At 37.3% G+C, this 22,913-nt stretch overlaps 1 protein-coding gene across 2 annotated transcripts; it reads left to right on the top strand.

Annotated features, from left to right (window-relative positions):
* Window positions 1–9,982: 9,982 nt before the first annotated feature.
* Window positions 9,983–17,868, top strand: LOC135216903 (glutathione S-transferase 1-1-like). Of its 2 annotated transcripts, none has more exons than XM_064252441.1 (4): window positions 9,983–10,136; window positions 15,093–15,310; window positions 15,975–16,116; window positions 17,110–17,868. In XM_064252441.1, exons 2-4 carry the CDS (start codon window positions 15,111–15,113, stop codon window positions 17,425–17,427), a joined length of 660 nt encoding a protein of 219 aa, XP_064108511.1. In that variant the 5' UTR covers window positions 9,983–10,136; window positions 15,093–15,110; the 3' UTR covers window positions 17,428–17,868. The 2 variants fall into 2 exon arrangements, with proteins under 2 accessions (XP_064108511.1, XP_064108512.1); XM_064252442.1 differs by lacking the exon at window positions 9,983–10,136 and adding an exon at window positions 10,528–10,552.
* Window positions 17,869–22,913: the final 5,045 nt, after the last annotated feature.

Here is a 22,913-nt window from a genome sequence, read left to right as displayed (position 1 = left end):
TTTTTAGTTTTATTTTGTTTCCTTTCCATTTCGTAGGGTAGTCTGCCAAAGATGTATATTTGAAGTTTATTTTCAAATTTTTGTGGACTTTAACTTTGTCCTATCCTCCTGTGTGGAAGTAAGTTTCAAGTGGCATATTTCTACATTACAGTATATAGCTTAGAGCTTTCGTCACATGTATGCATATTTCATCATTCTGTTTCTCACTAACTGTGTGTATTTTGTTCATTTCAGGTTCTAAGGATTCTTAAACAGTTTCTCAGATATGTTAGTTCACCATATTTTAGTGCTTAGAAGTTTGTAAAAGTATTTTGTATTCTATTCCTGCTTTTCCTGGGAGCCAATGTAGCTCAATTAGTGCTGGGGTTATTCTGCCACGGGAACGTAATCTTTTTATTAACCTAGAGACTATTTTGTACTGTTTGCAATTTTCTTAGTAGGTAGTTAGGGAGACCGTAATATATAACGTTGCAGTAGTCAAGCCTCGAAAGTACTATTTGATTACAAATTGCTGTTTTCAGAGTATCTTCATTTAAATATTTTCTAATAAATGCAGTGTTTCTAATATGATAGTTACAGTTTTTTTACAATATGTAATACATAGTTTTTCATCTATAATTTAATGTCAATAAATACTCCTAACTTCCTCACTGCTGCTACAATGTTTATTGATTACGAACCAATAGCTATTCTTTTGAAGTGTTCATATTGTCGTAGTGCACTGTCAGATCCAAATAGTATACAATCAGTTTTGTGTTCAGTAAGTTTCAATTTCTTCGCGGCCATTAATTTTTTGTATAACTTTCATTATTGCTACAATTTTACTTATGAGGTCTTCTACCGTTTCGACAGGAAAATAGAACTGAGTATCACCAGCATACAGTATATACCTAAACTTGTGCTTGTTTAGAATTCTAGATAATTCAACTGTGTAAATCCCAAATAGCAGTGAACCCAGGACGCTGCCTTTTGGGGCACTCCTCTTGTTAAGCCTTTCTTTTCTGATTTCAGGTGATATAACTACTGTAACCTTCCTGCAGTCTCTTAGACCGGCAGCCCGGACCATGGAGATACAACGATCGAGATACCGACTGTAACCCCTACTGGTATTTAGGAGTAGACTTGTAAACTGTGAAACTGACCGTCTGCCGAAAATATATTGGTGGCTTACTTAACAAGCACCACTAATTGCTTGTTAGATTTTGGGTCTAAATCAAATATATGGGATACCAGATGAAACTAATATATAATATATCTGCAGACTCTACTGATTACAGAATGACCAGTGACAGACATTTTGGAGGGTGGGTTCCCCCTGACAGACGCACTGAAAAGGGGGGGGAGGGGCGTTAATTGGATATAGATCCAACTTAGGAGATACTAAGTAAAATTTACACTACAATAGTGGGGAGGGGGAGAGAGAGGGGGAGACAGGATCGGCATCCAACATCGGAGATACCAAATAAAATTTGTACTACAATAGCACTACAAATCCTAGAGTACTGTGGTAATGACAGACATTTTAGTGGGTGGTTACCCCTTCACAAACATAACCCACTATTAGAAGGGAGAGATGGGACACCTTGAAATGATTCAAAATCTATCGTGGGCAATATTAACATAATAAATATGGTAATTATCTGAAAATTGTGAGCCTGATAAAAAATTTAAAAGGCAAAAAATTAAAGAAATATTGTGATGTTTCAGGATAAGAATTACTGCCGGAGTTTTTTTTAAATTCCTATTGAAATATGGAATATTTCAGTTCATTAATTCCATCCCATCTATATAAAAAACTATGTATGAGACTTACTAGGCCTGGTCTACTTTCTATAGTTTCACACACACAAACATATATATATATATAATATATATATATATATATATATATATATATATATAGTTAGCACTATCCTTTGGTGTGGAGTTATACTTCACACAAGTAGTATCTTATCTGAATGGGAGGGGGTCAGTATGTGTGCTGAGCAATTTTTGAATAATTAAACGAGTCATATGGTGCCACTCTCATTTCCTCAAGATAAGTATTCTCGTTTTAATAGCGTCTTTGGTCATTTTTCTTTACTTGCCTATAGTTAAGGCACTGCAGCCATGTCGAGGTTCGTAGACCAATTTCTTACCATAACTGTTAATTGTTCTCTAGTTACTGAGTTCGTGTGGATGAAATGAAATTTTCATCGATGCGGGAGTTCGATTGATATTCACAAGGAGATGATGTATCACAACACAAATAATTACTGGAAACGGAAATGTGAATGAATTGTTCAGGATAGGCTTACTATTAGATTTAGATTAGATTTATCTTTCCCGCCACTGGCCAGTGGCATAAGGCTGATACAGTTTCGCTCCAATCTGTCTCTATCCCGAGCCATTTCCCTCGCTTCCTCTAAGTTTTGGATTTCATCCTCAAGATCCCTGACAATTATGTCTATCCCCATCGTTCTTGGTCTACCCAGCGGTCTTTCTTCCTATTTGTACTGCTCTCAGTGCTCTCCTGGGGTCTCTATCTTCCATCCTCTCAACATGTCCAAACCATTTCAGCCTTCCCCTCTTCAACCTGGTACTGACTGGCCTGCCTCAATCTCACCCTGATGTCTTCGTTTCTAAACATAATCATCCCATTTAATGCCAAGTATTCTTCTCAGCAGCTTCATCTCAAAAGCAGGCTTACTATAAACATTAAAAAATGTTCACCCATTCTATTCCCCTTCCCGAAGTTGACGATCATGCAACTTGGAGCTCATAACTCCCAAATTAAGTTGGCCTATAATATCATGTCAATTATCTAGTGGTCCACTTATTTTCGGCTGCCTCATTCATATTGATCTGTACGCTATTACCAAGAATCAGTTACCATTTATATTCAGGGAAGAAAATTTAAACTCGTATAAAAATGATACTTACGCAGTTTGATGTTTAAAGACAGCTGAATGTGTTTGTCTCTTAACTTCCCGCCGGCACGCACCAAAGGCAGCCTATGTAATGTGTTTCAGTACATTCTATCGATGCTGACTTTGACGACCATTATTCGACTAATTTTCTCCCTAGTGATATTTTTACTTTAATTGCTCATTATATTCAGTAGACAGGCATTAACATCATATTATATCCTCACGGCTGTTCAATATATTTACCATTGCTAATATGATTTATAATGCGTCTCCAACACAGTTATAAAAATCGGACAACCGAATGTGCAAATATGTCAGCTGTGTACAAGGATAGGGCGTCAATCACTGAAGTAGCGATCTCCTTACCGAGAGTGACTTCGGAAGGCCATATTGAAAGGTCTCGGTCCAGCTCTTAGTACTATATTTTATAACTATTACTTTTTTCATCTTTATTATTATTATTATTAATATTATTATTCGATCCAATTTCACAGAGAAAAATTACCTTACGAAAACAGGTCTAAGCACTCCAACCATTGTGGTCAAGGCCTAAGCATCTGCTCTCGGATCTAAGCAGTGTCAAGCATAAATGGTTCCTGTGTAAATACAGGACTTTCTTTGCATACAGTAGCGAAGCACTAACTAAACAGTAATGTAATACAATCACTAAACACTAACACTCACAATGCACTTACTCAGTAAGCACTCACACTTGCATACATTTACTATACACACACACACACTTAACATACACTCACACACACACACTCACTTTACATACACTCACACTCAATAACTCAAAACACTGAATACCCAACTCTGACTAGGCACTCACGATACACTAAATTGTCACTAAACACTTAAAACGCTAAATTCACTAAATACTCATTATACCCCAAACACTCGGTAAACATTCACTAAACAGTCACTTAATCCTAAACATCAATTAAACACTAAACACTCACTAAACCCTAAGCACTCATTAAATACTAAATGCTTACCAAACCCTATACTAAACAGTGAATGAACATCCACTCATTAAAAACTCAATAAACACTTACACACTAAACACTTGCTAAACAAGACAGTCACTAAACGTTCACTTCACATTCGCAAAATATTCACTCACTTAACATTCGCAAATATTCAACTCAAACCTAACACTCCATGTATACTGACACACGAAATATTCACTAAACACTACCATTCACGAGACTTTCACTAAACGCTCACTTAACATTCACTAAAACCCTAAAGACAAAACATTCACTGAATACTTACATAATAAACATTCGATAACATTCACAAAACATTCACTAAACCCTAAAGACTCAGTAAACATTCACTAAACCCTAAACATTCATTATACACTTACTCATAAACATTCACTAAACGCTTACTCGCTAAACCCTAACAATTCGCTAAACACTTACTCATTAAACATTAACGATAGAAAAAATTCACAATCGCACTAATTTTTCATTTTTCTTACATTAATGCAAGGTGATTATTTCTTTGGTCTTATATTTATTCATAATCTTCTTGAGAGAATGGAAATGTTCGAAATAACTTGGTGTGTGAAGAGATTGTTTAAAAAACAGAGATCCTCTGTGTCCTTCCTCAGCCAGGTGTATTATAGCTGACGAATTTTACACCACCCGAAAAAAATCGAGTATAGTAACAATATTTATTCATAAAACTGATAATAAAAAATGTATCCATGATTTTATTAGTATGAAAGTCAGTTGAAACCAAAAGAAGGTAGTCCTGCTTCGATAAAACAAACCGAGTAGGCTATAGGCAATTATTATGATCTGTACCCTGACTATAGCGTATATATGACATATGTATTACTATCTATTTAATGGGTGCGTATTACTCTATTTAACAAATGTTATGTACATAGACATTTTACAGCAATAACTCTAATAATGATATGAACTTACATGCTACTTTACAGTGCCAGTCCTCCGGCCACTGCTACATTAATTTTCATCTCGTAAACAAAGCTAAAGCGAGTACTATAATTGAACTCAGTTGCTTGCTTGATAAAATAATAATATGACCGAATTATCATGGGCCTACAGATGACTGTTACTTTTTATATGAAACAAATAAATAATTTTTGTGTTAAATAAATACAAAGGATATAGAAAGGATAAAAATATTTATTAAATATATCACGATAATGTATAATACGGGTCAATAGTAGCCTACTATACTAGTCTAGACATTAATTACCCAGGGCTTGCCCTTCCCCCTGCCCACCTGTTAGGGTGTGTCTGTCAGGGGGAAACCACCCACTAAAATGTCTGTTATTACCATCACAGCATTCTAGGATATGAAGTGCTACTGTAGTACAAATTTTACTTGGTATATACAAGGTTGGTTGCAGTTCCTGTCTCCCCCTCCCCCTCCCCATTCGTTGTGGGGTGTCTGTGAGGGGGTAAACACCCACTAAAATGTCTGGTATTACCATTACAGCATTCTAAGATGTGCAGTGCTATTGTAGTACAAATTTTACTTGGTATCTCCAATGTTAGATGGAGATCCTGTCAACCCCTTCCCTTCCCCCTTCCCCCACCCATTGTGGGGTGTCTGTCAGGGGGTAACTACCCACTAAAATGTCTGTCATTACCACCACAGTACTCTAGGATGTGCAGTGCTATTGTAGTACAAATTTTACTTGGTATCTCCAATGTTGGATGCAGATCCCGTCTCCCTCTCCCCACTCGTTTGTTTGGGGGCGATCTGTCAGGGGGGTAACCACCACCCACCAAAATGTCTGTCATTACCACCACAGTATTCTAGGATGTGCAGTGCTATTGTAGTGTAAATTTTACTCGGTATCTCCTAAGCTGGATCTAGATCCAATTAACACCCCCCCCCCCCTTTTCAGTGCGTCTGTCAGGGGTGAAACCCACCCTCCAAAATGTCTGTCACTGGTCATTCTGTAATCAGTGGTGTCTGCAGATATATCATAAATTAGTTTCATCTGGTATCTCATATATTTGATCTAGACCCAAAATCTAACAAGCAATTATTGGTGCTTGTTAAGTAAGCCACCCATATATTTTCGGCAGACGGTCAGTTTCACAGTTTACAAGTCTACTCCTAAATACCAGTAAGGGTTACAGTCGGTATCTCGATCGTTGTATCTCCATGGTCCGGGCTGCCGGTTTATCTGTTGAGTGTTTTTTTTTTTTTTTTTTTTTTTTTTTTTCTGTAAGCTGACTGATCGTCAGGTATAATGTTGAGCCGTTTCAAGTGTTTCTACGTTAGTTCTTAGTACGATAAGTTCGATATTGGCCTATAGCAGCTTAGATTTTAAGTATCACCTTTTCCTTTGTAGACCGACTTTATACAAGCAAGCTTTTCACTACTTGGGAAGGATGCCTGAGCTAAACTCATCTGGACAATATCAAAATATAGCTCCCGCAACTGATCAAAATTTTTTGCTTCTTTCAAATCACTTATGGGAAACGGGTCATTTTCACAGTAGGTGTTTTACTTCTTTCATCGTTTTTCAAAGTCATCAATGTTCAGTTCTTTAAACTTACTGAATTTGCTATTTCGTATTTCAATCACTGGGAGATCAGAAGGGACCTCACTTTCTAAACTATGGCAGATTTTTTTTTTTTTTTTTTTTTTTTTTTTAGCAATTCCCAAAGTTATCGGCTAGGTTTTTGTGGTCACTAGTTACATCAGGTAGAGGTTTTTCTTTCATGAGTCCCAATCTTCCGGCTAAATTTTCATGGATATTTTGGGTATTTTCTCTACACCAAACTTTTTATTGTAATAACATTTTCTGGGTTTTATAATCAAGTCCTTGTATTGATTTCTGGCTGTTTTATACTGTGGCCAATTTTCACCACTTGATTCTTTCGATCTTTTCCATAAAGCGTCCATTTTTCTTTTCTTTTTCTTAGCGTCACGTAATTCACTGTTAGACCATTTGGCATTTTCTTTAACTGTTATTTGCCTTGTTACATCTGGACAAGGAGGACCGTGCAGGTCATCGGAAGCTTTCTGCTGTACTGTATATTTTAAATAACAAAATCAAACAGGCATACTGATTTCCTCTCCCGTTTATAGCATTGATAGGGGATGTAACAGTCGTATACGTTACTCTGCACCGGCTGTACATTGTACACAACTTGTTACCTCTATCATAGATAGCCTTCGGTATCTGTGGTGTGTATTTGATGATATAGTGCTTTTATTTGTCATCTCTGGCTTTCATTTCCTTGACAATTTTCAGGTCGTCCTCTTCATGAATGAAATGACTTATTCAGGGATTTTTCATTACAATGTTACCGACAATGTCATCCTCATCCTTCGGGACAGAGACTACTTTTATTTTGGGTTTAAAGTTTACCCTTTTCATTCACTGTTATATTGTTGATTTCCCGATTCTCCAGCTTTGCCTTTTCTACGTTTTTTCCTGTCTTGAAGACTTACAAATAAGTGTCCGTCTCTTGTCGTTTTAACCTGTTCAACTGGCGCCGTTATTTTACTCATAATTTGCCTCTTTCATTAGCTGCTGTGCTCTCTTCGTTTGTGTCTCTGACCAGAAGCACTTTAGTGACTCACCATAAGTGTTGTGTATGTTTGTCATAGTCTTTGCATCTTTATCAACACTGTTTTCAATTTCATCAATGTTGATCATTACATCACTAGTCTTCTGAGCCGAATACTGAATCAACTTTGCTATTATCTTGCTATGTTTGCTTTTATTTCTTCAAGTTCATCTTTAATGCGCATTTTATCTGTTGTTTTGTTCAAGCTTCTCGCAATTGTTACAAATGCACAATATGTTGTCACTCTGAAGTATGGGTGTGTATTTGCCCTTAATGCCTGAACATCCGTAGTGGAACCATGCCTTACATATTTCACAGCAAGTCCTTTCCTCAAAAACTCTCTCTTTCCCAGTATTTTCTTTAATGTTACCTTCGACTGTTATGTCACTGGTTGAAATTCTTATTTTGCCTCATTTACATCTAAGAAGGTATTTTCTCATGTTTCATTCGTATATTCATTTGTTTGTTTGTTAATATCTTTGTCAATGTTTTGCCGCATCATTTCCTTTATCACATGAAGAATCTATTTGAAATTTTGCCTGGAGGTTAATAGACAGTAGACGTGTCTCGTAAAAATGTGTGGGTACGTCATGAACTGGGATAGTGGAAATAGCAACATTGATAATTATGACTATAATATTTGTTTATTTTGCGGGTGCATGACGTTCAAAACTGTCTGTTAAAGTACTACAATAGTGTTATCTGTTGCCTAAGTACTTAAGAAATTACGCGGGGTATTTGTTAACTGACGTGTAACCTCACTTTGAAGCAAAAAAAGCACTTTCATAAAAGCCTTATAAACGTAAGAAGAGATCGGGGTCAAGGGTAGACCTGTACCGAGGTGGGACGTCGGGAGGTCATCCCCAAATTTCTGGACGTCCATATTTTCAAGTATTTCATCTTGTATATACCTATATATGCAATGACACTTAAAGAAGAAAAGGTCCAGTTTTGGGAACCCGGCCCCCAATACGAAAAGACTCTGGGTACGGGCAGGTTTCTAAATTCGGACACAAAAATACTCCATTGTTTCACTTGAATATAAACAGGCAGACTTATAAACTAGTCCTAGAAGTGACTGTATTTGGCCGATAGTTAGATCTGCAGCATCAGAATATTGCAACCAAAACAGATCGCCTCTGTTACCTAATGAGTACTTGACAATTGGTACCATTTTAAAAACAAGAAAACAAGACAGTCTTTGAGGAACGAGGCAACATTCCAAGTTCCACCAAATGACGGGGTGGTGGGCAAGTAACTCTTTTTATCCTTGAATTGGTTGAAGGCCAACTGGTAATACAAAAAAAAAAGAAAGAAAGAAACAGATGAAATAAAGAGAGGGGTATAAAGCTGTATAGCGATATAAGACTCATATTCCATTAATCAAAGTACCTATGATAATTTTTATTTGTAAATGTATCTCCATAATGTTAACGGATTTCAAATTCCCTTTGGCAACATACAGGAGGCTTTTAAAAATGCTGTTGTATGTATATATATATATATATATATTATATATATATATATATATATATTATATATAAAATATACATGTATATATACATATATATATATATATATATATATATATATATATATATATATAGTAACCAAAAGGTTCATTTATTTCATATTCCACCAGTAGTGCATTATTTTAATATAAAAAGCGATATAACAGAAAACAACCATCCATCCCCTCCTCCCTCAAAATATTCGATCTGGTTGAAGGACTAGACATCTTTGGTGCGGCAGTAAAAGAAAAAAAAAGACCAGACATGATTCAAGGTCATTAAGAGGTTAAATGGAATCGATGGCAAGCAAGCAATGCGAAAGCAGATTCTTCCATCCTCGACGGGGTTAGACTAGAATTCTTATTTGTCCTAGAAATTCACGCAGTCTGCGAAATGGGCACGATAAAAACATTGCTATAAATATTTCATGTTCATGGTTAATGACAGTACGTGATTATATTCCATGTACTATGCCGTTTACTCGCAAAATCCTGAAACCGAATTCTTATGTACTTACTGGATACCGTACTCTTATATTAAATATATTTTAAAGCATTCGCCTGTGTCTTAAAGTTCTGACAAAACAATTTTCTAAACTCCAGAGGGAGTTCTGAATGTAGTTTGTAAGGTAACTTACACTTATCTCTATGTGCTTCTCAAGATTGTGGTGATTTTATTTCTTATTTACAGTAATTCTGGACTGGAAGATAATTTTCAAAAGATGACACATAACGGTCCATTTTGATTTTCTTTAAAAAGACAGTTGTCAGAAAACCTAACCGATGTGGAAACGGCTTAAAAACAAAGAAAACTTCGATAGTTTTGACGTAAGCGTTTGGCAACTATGTAAAGAACTTGCAACTGTTTGAACTTCTGAAACTGGGTATATAAATATAATAATCTTAAATAGAGAATAATTCGATTGAATGATGCTACCTATTCACATTTATCTAACTTTCATAAGGAACAGTTCTTCTTAACTCAGAAAATCGGTATTTGCAGTCATGCAATCGAGAAAAATTCCAGAATTCTTCGTTCAGTCACCCGGCTTGCTCAGTATTACATTCTAACCGGTCCACGCCACCTCACACTCAGGCGGCGTACCAGACAGTTGTTCCCCGGGAGAATCCGAGAAGGTAACACCGCCCTTTGTTTTTAACACATGAAGTTTTAGTGTTGTTTTTTTCCATGTCGAACATACTATTGCATAAAAACGTAACATTTATCGGTAGATATTGTGTTGGCAAGCACTGACGTGTAAACGATTGTGTATGATATTAGTTATTCTCGGTGCTCCGGAGAAAAAAACTCGACATCTGTTAATTTTCGTGGACTAGCTTTACATCGTGTAATGTCTGTTTATAAGCAATGCCATGTCAACTGCTATAAGAAAAAAACAGATGAAAGTCGTTTCGTAGCTTTGGGAAGTGTTGTCATGGGTAGTGGTGGTGTTGTGGGTAGTGATGTCATGGGCGTCTGGCTAAAGTTGACGTTCCGTCCCCGGTTGGTGGGTGGACGCGTGTGGGAGTTGCATGCCATCTAGTAAATTGGTGTGAGTAAAGTAAATTAAATAGACCCGTAGTTATGGCTCCCTTTCATGAACTGTGAAGGTCAGCCCGGAAACATCATGTGACACTTAAGTACCATAGAAGAAAGTTATGACAGAAGCTGGGGTAACATCGCTCCGTTTTAAAACCAAGACAAAGACTGTTTGCACATATCTTTTTAACGGAAACTGGGAAAATTAGCCAATTTCGAAATTAGAAGTGAAAGTAGATTAAGTAAAACGATGAAATTTAAAGCTATTTAAATAAAGCTATATGGCATTAAAATGCCGGTTATCAGCGTTGTCGTCCTCTTCCATGCTTCATATCTACCAACGCAGGAAGTATCCACGCCCATATTTCTCCGTCTCATCTCTGTTTGGAATACATAGCTGAATTTCATGTAGTTAGACAACGTGTTTCTTTTGTTTTTTTAAGCCTGTGCAAAATAGACGAGACACTTCCCACTTTGTTGACAATTACACATGCACACACCCTCACATACACATAATGCATGTATATATATATATATATATATATAGATATATATATATATATATATATAATATATATATATATATGTTTGTGTGTGTGTGTGTGTCACAGGAATACTCCAGAACAAAGTGCTATTCTAAGATACTGTTTCCATTTTCACATTTTCAAAATGAATGTCGTAGCTACTTGCAATAGTAAGTTTTATATAAGTAACTTAAATCCAAATGTTATTCACGAAGATGATTTATATCTTTTTAAACGGCAATTTTTCATTGTTTTTTTTTTGTGGAGATACGATCAGTGTTGCTTAAGTTTTTTTCATTTCATAAGCAGCCTAAGTACTTAAATCGTTTTGCCTCTCGTGGTTTATGGGGTAAATGATTAAAAGTTATTTAAAATACAGCTTCCAATGTCTCCCAAAGTAGTACGGATTAACGGGGTAGGGTTAACGAAAAGGCGTGGGTATAAAAAAAATGTCGGAATAACTGCTCTGATTTTACGTCCGTTTTAACGTTAATCATTTTTATTCTGGGCTGCTGTTGACGCAGTGTGTAAAATTTCCACCAACAGATGTTTTGATTACATACTTGGATACAAGTTTGGATGGTTAGACGACTTGTAAAACTTATTCTTTTAGTTAGACCACTTTGGATCCAATCACTTTTGTGTATATTCTTGTACCCTTTTTCCATTTCATGTCATGGGAGTTACAGCTCCCAACTCCAGCTGAAAGTTTTACTTTTGTATTTTTACTAAAGAACTGCATTGAGAATTGGTTTTGTGTATTTTCGAAATAACAATATCTTACAAGTTTGTCATATCTTACAAGTTTGTCAGTCTTTAAAAAAACCGAAACTAGATGAATAATTACAAATACCCAAGACCAATACAGTGTATAGTCGCCAAACCAAGATCCCTCCAGTGTAGGCCTAAAACCGAACTTCGACTTAGAGGAACCTCGAAAGGGTTTATAATAGTTATTGCCATTAATGTGCCCTTATTTTATTTCAAGGTGGTGAAAGACTTAATGATTCGAGCGTTTGGTGGTGGTTCTAGTTTTTAAAAAATGTTTATCAAGTTCTGTTTAAAATGCAGCAGTTTAATTTGAAGTCTCATCTCCCCATTCAAGTATAAATCTAAGTTTGAGATTGAAAGTTTTTTTATGGTTAGTTTATACACTAGTGTTACCATCGATTTGAACACTTGGTTCAGAGGCAAAAACAGAGAGAGAGAGAGAGAGAGAGAGAGAGAGAGAGAGAGAGAGAGAGAGAGAGAGAGAGGCATTCACATCCGTGGGTCTGGATAAGTTCCAGTATTTCGACACAGGTACAGTACAGTATTCATTTCTGTGGACGTGAGTATGATTAATTCAAGTACAGGCTAAAATCACTGTGTACTAAGCATTATCACTAAACCTGAAACGCACGTAGTTAGAACTCTGATCGACACCGCTTGGTGACTGATCCAAGTCATGTTGCTTAACATTCGCAGCAGCAAACGGACAACGTAAAGACTCGCACGTTCAGCAGTATCCGCGATTTCGTGGCGCTAAACTGTTTGCTTGTCTAGAGTTGGTAATTTTTCCTTGCCATCGTCAGATGTACACAATTTAATTTTGCGAGCTTTTTTTTATGTATCATATACATTAAATCGGTTCAATTAATGACAGGAAAATAAAGAAGCATTGAGATGGAGAGAGAGTATTAATGTGACCTAAGCACATTCAAGATCTGATAAATATCCTATGAACCGCGAGGACCTGAGACCTAACCTATAACGTGACTGTTTTGAGAATAAGAAATTCCTAAATGCTTTTCTTTTTCTAGTCATCAGTGACTGTTTGCATTTTAATATCCACCTTGCAATCAGTGATGCAAATGCTGTTACGTACAGCGACGGACGCTTGGCATACGTGCAATCTTTCCGGTCGTTTGAGATGCGGGTCGTTGCCCGTTCTCCGCCCCGCCAACCCTGCGGTTATTTTTGCTTCCTGTCCCTAAAGTGCTTGCGGTACACATTACCAAATTTCCGACGAGAATCATCACCATTCCTCTTTGTTGACTCTAATTACTGTAAGAACGCTCCCAAGATTGCCGTGTGATCAGTTTTCCCATTTCAAACATACCTCACCAGCATTCCTATTTAATGACCAAATTTGAAATGATATACCATGATACTTAGTCTTGCTAAAAGAGGTAAAGTGTGCATGCTGAATTAGGACGAGGTAGCTGAAAGAAATATCAGAAGATTTGAGGGAATTTTGAAGGGCCTGTGTCTGGTGAAGTTGGTCCGGGTCTGCGCGGAAAACGGCAGAAAATAATCTTGAAAGGAACCTATAATTACAAGGCTTTGGGCTTGGCTCGTTCTGAGAGTAGCTACACTCGCGGATGGTGTACCGTTTGCCAGTTAAGGGAATGTGCTGTTTGCATTCTTCTTTAAATTTGGTAATTATACATATACGTACAGAGAGAGAGAGAGAGAGAGAGAGAGAGAGAGAGAGAGAGAGAGAGAGAGAGTAATATCAGCTGCAGACGATTTGCGTATCAGGAATATCTAGTATCATTGCGACGTTGAGCCATATTATCAAATATGAATGGAAAAATATAACTTATCTTAAAAGGTAACTGAAGTGATGTAGACAGTAAACTCTACGCACGACGTGGCGCGTGACCGGAAATAATTGAGATTTCGATACGCGAGTTGCCACGCTCCAATAAATCATTGCTATTATATTGATATTTAAGCCAGACACAAGTGATCAAGTTTTTTTTTTTTTTTGCCGTTGAATGAATTTCACAGCAAATTCATCGGTTTCCGTTTATTAGTTCCAGGAACACTACTCCTGGTGTCAATACGAGGGTTTAAATTTCGTCAGTTTCTCTCTCTCCCTCTCTCTCTTTTCTGAGACTAAGTATGCTATTACATCTGGCGCGTGTACTATCTATTTTCATGCAAGATCTACCCAAGGTTTCTTAGACTTCGAGATTTTCGTGCCAAACGATAGTTATTGTTTGTTTGTTTGTTTGTATGGTGCTTTTACGTTGCATGGAACCAGTGGTTATTCAGCAACGGGACCAACGGCTTTACGTGACTTTCGAACCACGTCGAGAGTGAACTTCTATCTCCAGATATACACATCTCTCTCTCATCAATGGAATGGCCGAGAATCAAACCTGCGACCACCGAGGTGGGACGCTAATACCATACCAACCATGCCGCTGAGGCGCTAGTTATTAATTACCACAGTGGAAATACACTCTTGGTATTTCTGACATGTTTCGCAAAATATAAGAGATGACTGTTTCAAGATAATTCCACATTCAACTTTGAGTGAAAGTCCGGCTATATCGTATCTATCCTCCCCTGAAATGGCGCATTGTTCTTTGAAAAACGAGTCTACCCACCCCATTTTTCTTGACTAAGAATCTAGTGTAATCTTATCTACTTCCAGACTGGATTTCGGCGCAAGGTCATCACCATGCTACCAGAGTTTTTGTATGCAAGCAGGTTGTCTGACAATGCTCTAAATGGCCCAGAAGTTTTCTTAATAAAAGCGTATCCTTAATGAATTGCCACTGGATTCCTCACAATAATGAATAATGTATTTTTAAATAGTAACTGTGAAAATGGCATATAACTAATTTATGCTTATCAAACGCCAAAGAAGAATTAAGTGAAATTGACAACAGTTCTATTCCTTGTGGAAGGATTTTTGTGCGTAATATTATCCTTTATAGTCACATTTTGAGCGGAAACCATGAATTTTTAGGTCACACTCCCATTGCAAAAGTGTAAATCAACTCCAAATCAGCGGAATTGTCAATGAATCACGGATTCGTTTTTTTCATTATTTTCATTTTTTTTTTTTGTTTTTGATTTTTTACCAAATGCCATGTGCAGTTATTTTGACGCTTAAATGTTTGTACCGTACCAAATTCTATATAAATATATGACTATATTTACGTGTCTATCCACGAGGACATTTTGGCATTCACCTATTGTTTTGTGTATCTACGAGTAACAGTTTGGCATTCATCAATTTTTCGTTCGCAGATTTAAAAGAAATCCACGATGCCCCTCGATCTCTACTACCACCCTGTCTCCCCCTACTGCCGGTCGGTCCTCCTTACAGCCCGGGCAGTTGGGGTCGATCTCAACCTGAAGAAGGTCGACCTGTTCAATAAAGAACAGCTCAAGCCAGAATTCGTTGCCATCAACCCTCAGCACACGGTGCCCACGCTGGTCGATGGGGACCTCACTTTGTGGGAAAGGTGACCTACCTATGCCTCGTTTTTGGAAAGTTCATACTGTAGTAAATACTTTAAGGACATCAGAACTTATTAACAACAAGTGACAACATTATTTACACCTTTTTGATGTATTATTATTATTATTAATTTTATTATTATTAATTTATTACATTGTTAATTATTATTATTATTTTATTATTATTCATTATTTATTATATTATTATTATATTTCTTATTATTATTATTATTATTATTATTCTTAATTATTATTATTATTATTATTATTTAATTATTATTATTATTATTATGTATATGTAATCTTATATTTCTTCACATATAAAATAAATTCAGTGATGACCATTTCCATTAACTGTGTATGGTCATAGACAACTCACTGAATTCTTTCAGGTTTTCGTTAAAAAAAATGGGAATTTAGAGTTTTTCAGTATTACCTCTTGCCAGCTATGAAGGCTGACACAAGTCGCCTTGACGCGTTGATTGGGAAACAACTGTTCAAGGACTAGTATATCAGAATTAACTATATTATCTGCAAAATAAGAGATTATTTTGTATTGCACCAATATTCATCTTTGTACTGGTCTTATAGTATTAAAGCAGACGCTGTGCCTTTTTAATCTTTTATCTGCAAAAAGGAATCTCTAATTTACTTTTCATTTTACGATAGCCGTGTAATCTGCACCTACTTGGTCAACAAGTATGGCAAAGACGACTCTCTCTACCCGAAGGATCCCAAGGCCAGAGCGAAGGTCGACGCCATCCTGCATTTTGACATTGGCACTCTCGCCAATCGATGGGCACAACTTTTCGTAAGTACACGATACGGTTGTGACTTCACTGTAATCAGGCTGGGTTTTGTCAATCCCCATCAGAGACTCACATTTTATTCATTGTTCATTAGGCTTTTGTTAAGTTCACTGCGTCTTGCAGCGGACAATTCAGGTCGATTCTCAAGTTTCCGTAACGCTCGGTGCTTCACAAAGTAGGTAGACGACCTACGTTCTGCGTCATCCTATATTCGGGCTTGGGTGGTTCAGACTGAACTGTATAGTCGGTAGATATTTTAATAGCGATTCACTCTATGTATAATATCACTTCAGTGGTCACCATAGTTTTCCATGTACTGACTGAAGACTGAATTAATATATAAACTTTCAACGAAACTGAGGATTCATTTTTTGCTATGAAGTGGAAAAATGAATGATCAGATAATGTTGTGTAGTTTGAATAAAATCTGTAAGATGCCACTGTGAACCATGAACAGAGGAAATTAGCTGAAAATCACAAGTTGATTAAAATTGCATCCTGACATTTTCAAAATCAGGCTAACCTGGGCCGAAACAGTCAGCCTAATGATTCCTAACAATGACCTGGCTTTTAAGACAGGGGTCGCGAACCTCAATGAGAGCTGCTTATTATAGCTTGAAGTTCATCTAAGAGACAAATAAAAATTGATCGATCAAAGTCTGTACACAAATAACAATGTCTTAATTTTGTTGTTTTTTTTTAGTTATTTTGCTGATTGTGCATCATTGTACTATATAGTACTTCCTTTTTTGTGAAGAAATTTTTTATCCAAGGACGATAACTTTGAGATTTATTTTGTATAGAGGCACTTTAGTCAGATATTATGAACGAGCAAGAAATTCACTTATTTACTGTTTGATTTATATGAAAACTGACTTATATGAAACTTCCCATTTTTCATGTGATATGATTGATAAGAAATATCCAAGTAATGATAAAGTAACCCCGGTGATCTTGTGAAATTTCAGACCGTATAAGAATCTTTGTTTTTACAGCTACCCATCAAGTCGGGCAAGGCCAAAAAGCCTTGCCAAGAACATGTGGACAAATTGCACGAAGCTCTGGAGTGGTTAGATGGCTTCCTGAAGGGGGTCAAATTTGCTGCCGGGACAGACCACGTGACAGTGGCCGATCTCGTCTTGATTTCGAACGTCTCCAGCTACCAGGCAGCCGGGTTCGTTGTCGAACACTACGTCAACATCAACTCTTGGATTGCAAAGTGCAAGCAAGCCATGGAGGGTTACGAGGAACTCAACGGTGAGGGAGCCAAGAGCTTCGGTGATTTCGTGAGGTCGATGATCAAAGACGAGTGAAGAAATGAGGGTTCAGTGTCGGGGGAAAAGAAGGAAATGACCTGGGAATTCATAGCTGGTTGACGCGACAGCAGTTTCGAAAACACCATCGACGCGGTGCCAAATGCAGGAAAAATGTTTTGTTACAATAATGGGAAACCAGTCAGGAGGGCAAATTGTCAGGAAGACCTCGTCATCATGAAAAAATGATAATGTTGAAGGTTTGAACTGTTAATCAAGGTTAGCTTGCATTTCTGTGGTAAATTTCTTGATGATAGGATAGGCTTCCGGTAAATTTGGAAGGCATATCAATGAATATTATACTATGCTTTTTACTTCTCTTCCACAAAGCGTAGAAAAACTTGCTATAGCATAGAAAATGTGATAATCAAAGTATCAAATCTTTGTGCTTTCAGGTTAAAACTGGGTTATTTTCTAAATAAATCTTATTTTTAAAGACTATACTCTCGATGGAATTTCCTTTTTAGAGCTAAATATGAAGTTTTGTAAAAGCTCCATCACCCGAAGATAGTAAGATTTTCAAAGAAATTGGTGTCCAAAATTGCATCAGGTCGTCTCCAAGATAAGCAGTAATGAAAAGCTAAAGCCTTAAGCTAAAATATATCTAGATGAAAAGGGTTTATATGTCTTGTAACATACACTGCTTTTTACCCTTCACTAAATTTTAAAAGCCCTGAAAAAAAGGTTTTTATCGTAAAGGCTGCCATAAATGTTTTCTTTAAACATAATGGAGAATCGTGTCCTCCTTTAAGAACCCCAGGGTTTTAACTTGACAGCCTAGTGGACAACACTTTTCAGCACTTAATTATATCCCCTCTTCTTTTGACCTCACTTGACTAGAGAAAGTGTTAATCCAGATATCCACGTGGGGTTAAAACTCGGTTTGCGACTCGGGGAGAACCTAACGAATGTTGAGTGTGTTGCATAGAAGCATAGTCCGTGATGTGTTTAATTATGGTTGTTAGTGCATCACTCACGAGGGTGAATCTCAGACAAAATGAAATATCTCTTGTTGACAGCGGTGGGTTCACTATTTTTTGGTCATGATGTCAATTCAAATTGATTTATCGATCTGAATGGTTTGAGAATGACTTGGTGGTTGTGAATTAACCATGGCTAGTAAGTAATTTTTTTTTGCAGTGCTTTATGTTGAATGTAAGAAAATGAGAGAGAGAGAGGAATTGAACAGGATGTGCAAATATGAAAAGGGGAAATTTTGTTTTCCCAACATCAGAATTAACACAGAATTTGCCAAATCCCAGAGCCCTTTATTAGTCTTAAGCGCCTCAGCGGCGTGGTCGCGGGTTCGATTCTCGACCATTCCATTGAGGAGTGAGAGATGTGTATTTCTGGTGATAGAAGTTCACTCTCGACGTGGTTCGGAAGTCACGTAAAGCCGTTGGTCCCGTTGCTGAATAACCACTGGTTCCATGCAACGTAAAAGCACCATACAAACCAAATTTATTAGAGAAACTTATTGTTCCAAAAAGTAACAGAATTCAGAAACGGTTCGAGATCAAAATAATCAAATTCGTAGGGTTTTTTTGGCCACAAACCTCCCCTCGGATCCATCCTGAACTCCCAAACCTCCTATGTGGCTAGTTGCTACAGCGAAGGAGGAAACTTACAATTATTATAAGTTCTGCAGTTATCTCCAGAAAAAGGTGGGAGGAATAAATAGTGGAGATATATCTAGATTTGGAAAACGTACAGTGCTAATACATGCTAAAACACAAGCACAAATGCTATCTGCAATGAATCCTTCTGGGCATGATATGATTAAAGAAATCAGACACCACCTAAATTTTAGTTATGGCCGAGATGTCATTTTTGACAAAGATTTATGTGAGTTCACAGAAAGTGAGATCCTTGAAATGAGCCCATTGACAGTGTGGAAAGTAAAAAAAGACACCCATTGTTAATATGATAATTTTGACCTTTGAAGACCCTAACATTCCATCCCATGTAATCATTGAAAATGAAAGAGTGCGAGTAAGACCCTCCTGAAACCTATTCAATTTTTCAACTGTTTCAAGTTTGGTCATTCATCAAAAGTATGTAGGAACGCAAAAGTTTGCATAAATTGCTCTGCCCCTGACCATAGTATTTGTTCTGAAACACCAAATTGTTGTAATTGTCAGCTAAACCATAAGGCTAATGATAAAAACTGTGAAGCATACAAAGATGAACTGTCAGCAATAAATAAGGCTAATGCTGAACACATTAGCATAGGATATGCTAAACAACAATTGGGCCAATCAAAGAGCTATGCAAGAGCTCTAAACCCACTACCACAAGGGGTCCTGTGGGAGCACCTTCTCCTGCAGTAGGTGTATCAACTCCTGTGGTAGAGGCGAGGCCCGGGTATCTGGGTTGGGTGCACAGTCACTGGAAGCAAGAGCACACACCAACAAAGCAGGTAAGCTGCCTGTGGTTGAGAAAGAGTCTCCTCCAGATGAAGAGGCTCTCCCATCATCTCTTCCATCTCCTACTTTTAAAGTAGTAAATCTATCATAGGCAGAATCTCTGCCTGATCTAATGGAATCAAAACAGTTAAGGAACCCCAAGAGAGGAAGGACTCCTTCAGGCTCTCCCCCTTATACTCCAAATAAGCATGCTTCGATATTTAACAGCTATAGTGTGCTTTCCTCAAGTGAAGCAAGTATTTCAATGGAACACAACCACCAAGTTAAAGAGGTTGCACAGATTACAACGGTAGATGTTCACCCTCCTCCTAAAGAAAATAAAACTAGGAGAAATAAAGATCACAGGGTTAGTCATAAAAAACCGTCTATTTCCAGACCACCCCAAGAGGAAAAAAGAAAGGCTTCCAAATCGGATTTGTAATGGCTTTATTCAACACCCTACAATGGAACTGTTCTCGTGCTGAAAATCTAAAGGTCCTCCTAAGAGAAACTAATCCTGGAGTAATTTGCCTGCAGGAAACTCAATTAGGTCCAGAAAAGTTCAATCCTGGACTTAATTATGAGATCTTCACGTCCACCCCTCCAGTGGGTGATACTATGACTTACCATAATATATATTTTAATTCTTACACAGCTATTGATCTGAGTATATGTTCCTCTGCAACAGCTTTAGATTTTATTTGGTCAGTAAATTAATTTTTAAATGGCAGTGATCACTATCCCATTCTTTTAGAGTTTACCAGAAATGTCCCTACAGAAATGCCACAGAAATGGAAGCCATTGGAAGCTGATTGGGAGAAGTATAAAAAGGATATCCATCTAGATAAACCATTTGAATCCTTTAACCACCATATTGAAGCATATGAGTATTGGACAAACACTGTATTAGCCAGTGCAGAAGCCTCTATTCCAAAAACTACTGGAAAGCCAAGGAGACCAACAGTTCCATGGTGGGACAAAAAGTGTGCCACCTTAAGAAAAATTACTAGAAGATGCTACAAGAAATACAAATCAAGTGGCACTTCCACTTCTAAAACAATATATCAGCGAGCCATGGCAAAACAATGCCGATACTTCCATCGTGCCAAGAAAGACTCTTGGATTTATTATATATATGGAATTAACTCTAAAACATTATCGATGTTTGTATGGAAAAAGGTACGAAAACTTGCAGGGAAGTTTGTGCCACCCAAAACTCCCTCTTTGAGAGTAGGAAATAACCTTCAGATGTAGCTGAATCATTGGGTCAATATTTCTCCAACGTTTCTAGCCCAAAAAACTATTCTAATGAATTCCAAAGAATCAGGAACAGTCAGGTCAATCTGAATCTATCTGGTGATAACCGGGAGGCATACAATGCAAGATTCTCTCTTCAAGAACTACATGAAGCACTCTCTTCAACAGATGACACTTCTCCTGGTGAAGATACTATTTTATATATAATGCTTAGGAAGCTACCTGAAGAGGCCAAATGCTACCTTCTTAAGATCATTAATAAGATTTGGGAGACTGGAGTTATGCCGAGATCCTGGAAAATTTTCATCATAATCCCCGTTCAAAAACCAGATCAAGATCCCCAACAAAGTTCAAGTTATAGACCTATAGCACTAACAAGCTGTGTTTGCAAGTTAATGGAAAAATATTATAAATTATCGCTTGGTATGGCACTTAGAATCAAATAAGCTTCTCTCTCCTTTCCAATTTGGGTTTCGTAAAAATAGATCTACCCTTGACCCACTTATGAGACTCTCCAACCAAATTCAGCTGGGTTTTGTCAATCAGTGTCAGACAATAGGGGTCTTCTTTGATTTAGAGAAAGCTTATGACACTACTTGGCGGAAAATGGGTATCAAGGGCAACTTAATTCGGTTCATTCACTCCTTCCTATCCGAGAGATTAATAAAAGTGAGAGTAGGGAACTTTCTGTCGTCCCCCTTTAAACAAGAGGAAGGTGTTCCACTAGGAAGTGTTTTCAGTGTGACCCTCTTTGCTGTCGCCATAAATAGCATCTTGGATGAAGTTCCAAGCCCAGTTCGAGCTTCATTGTTTGTGGATGATTTGGCCATTTATTGCACTGCCTACGATGTTATATCTGCATGCCGATACAGAAAGCTATTGATTCTGTCTCCAAATGGGGCAGGCTAAATGGTTTTAAATTTTCAGCCATTAAGAGTGTTGCTATCCGCTTTTCAAGGAGCAGGCGTAAAGAGGTTATACCTAATTTAAAACTCGAGGGATCTATTTTACCATATGCTGCCGATGTCAAATTTTTGGGAATGACTTTTGACTGAAAACTCACCTGGACCAAACATATTGATAACCTTAAATGTAAAATTAAAGCATCTTTTAATCTTTTGAAAGTAGTCTCTGGATATGAGTGGGGAGCTGACAAGAAATGTTTATTAAGACTTTATGATGCCCTTTGTAGATCAAAGCTAGATTATGGGTGTCAGATTTATTCTTCAGCGTGTAAAAGCAAACTTAACGACCTCAATATTGTCCATAACATGGTATTACGAATTTGCTCTGGTGCATTCCGAACATCTCTTGTTGAGAGTCGGTATGTAGATACCCATCAACTGCCACTTGACTTACGACGAGAGGAACTGGGTCTGCGCTACATAATGCGCATAAAAAGCAGTTCCGAAAATCCTTCCAATAAGGTCATTCGCCAACTTGACAACAGGAAATTTAAACCAAGGTCATCTGTCCCCTTCCAGATAAGGCTACATCAGAGTGATATGATACTCTAAAATATCAGAATGTTTCTCAGTTAGTTGCCTCCAGATTCCCCCCATGGCTTATCCCTAAAGCAAAAGTTTGTAACAAAACTATGGTCAAGAAGAACCTTTCTGATAAAATGGCAAAGAGCTTATTCTTAGAACATGATGTAACTCATGATGGTACGTATAAGATTTATACAGACGGTTCCAAGTCAAGAGAGGGAGTTGGGCTAGCCGTAATTACAGAAGACTCTTGTGAGGCTGCAAAACTACCAAATTCAGCTACAGTATATACAGCAGAACTTTCTGCCATTAATAGAGCATTAGCTATTGTTCA

Source organism: Macrobrachium nipponense, chromosome 6 (genome assembly GCF_015104395.2).
Source record: "Macrobrachium nipponense isolate FS-2020 chromosome 6, ASM1510439v2, whole genome shotgun sequence".
NCBI lineage: Eukaryota > Metazoa > Arthropoda > Malacostraca > Decapoda > Palaemonidae > Macrobrachium > Macrobrachium nipponense.
The sequence above is the reverse complement of the archived record's forward strand: the minus strand, read 5'-3'. Positions and strand labels throughout refer to the sequence as shown.

Bases quoted from the DNA above. Each gene is read 5' to 3' on its own strand.
- LOC135216903 (XM_064252441.1), top strand. From the start codon at position 15,111: ATGCCCCTCGATCTCTACTACCACCCTGTCTCCCCCTACTGCCGGTCG. The intron at 15,311-15,974 runs GTGACCTACCTA...ATTTTACGATAG, and splicing joins GACCTCACTTTGTGGGAAAG to CCGTGTAATCTGCACCTACT. The intron at 16,117-17,109 runs GTAAGTACACGA...TTGTTTTTACAG, and splicing joins ATCGATGGGCACAACTTTTC to CTACCCATCAAGTCGGGCAA.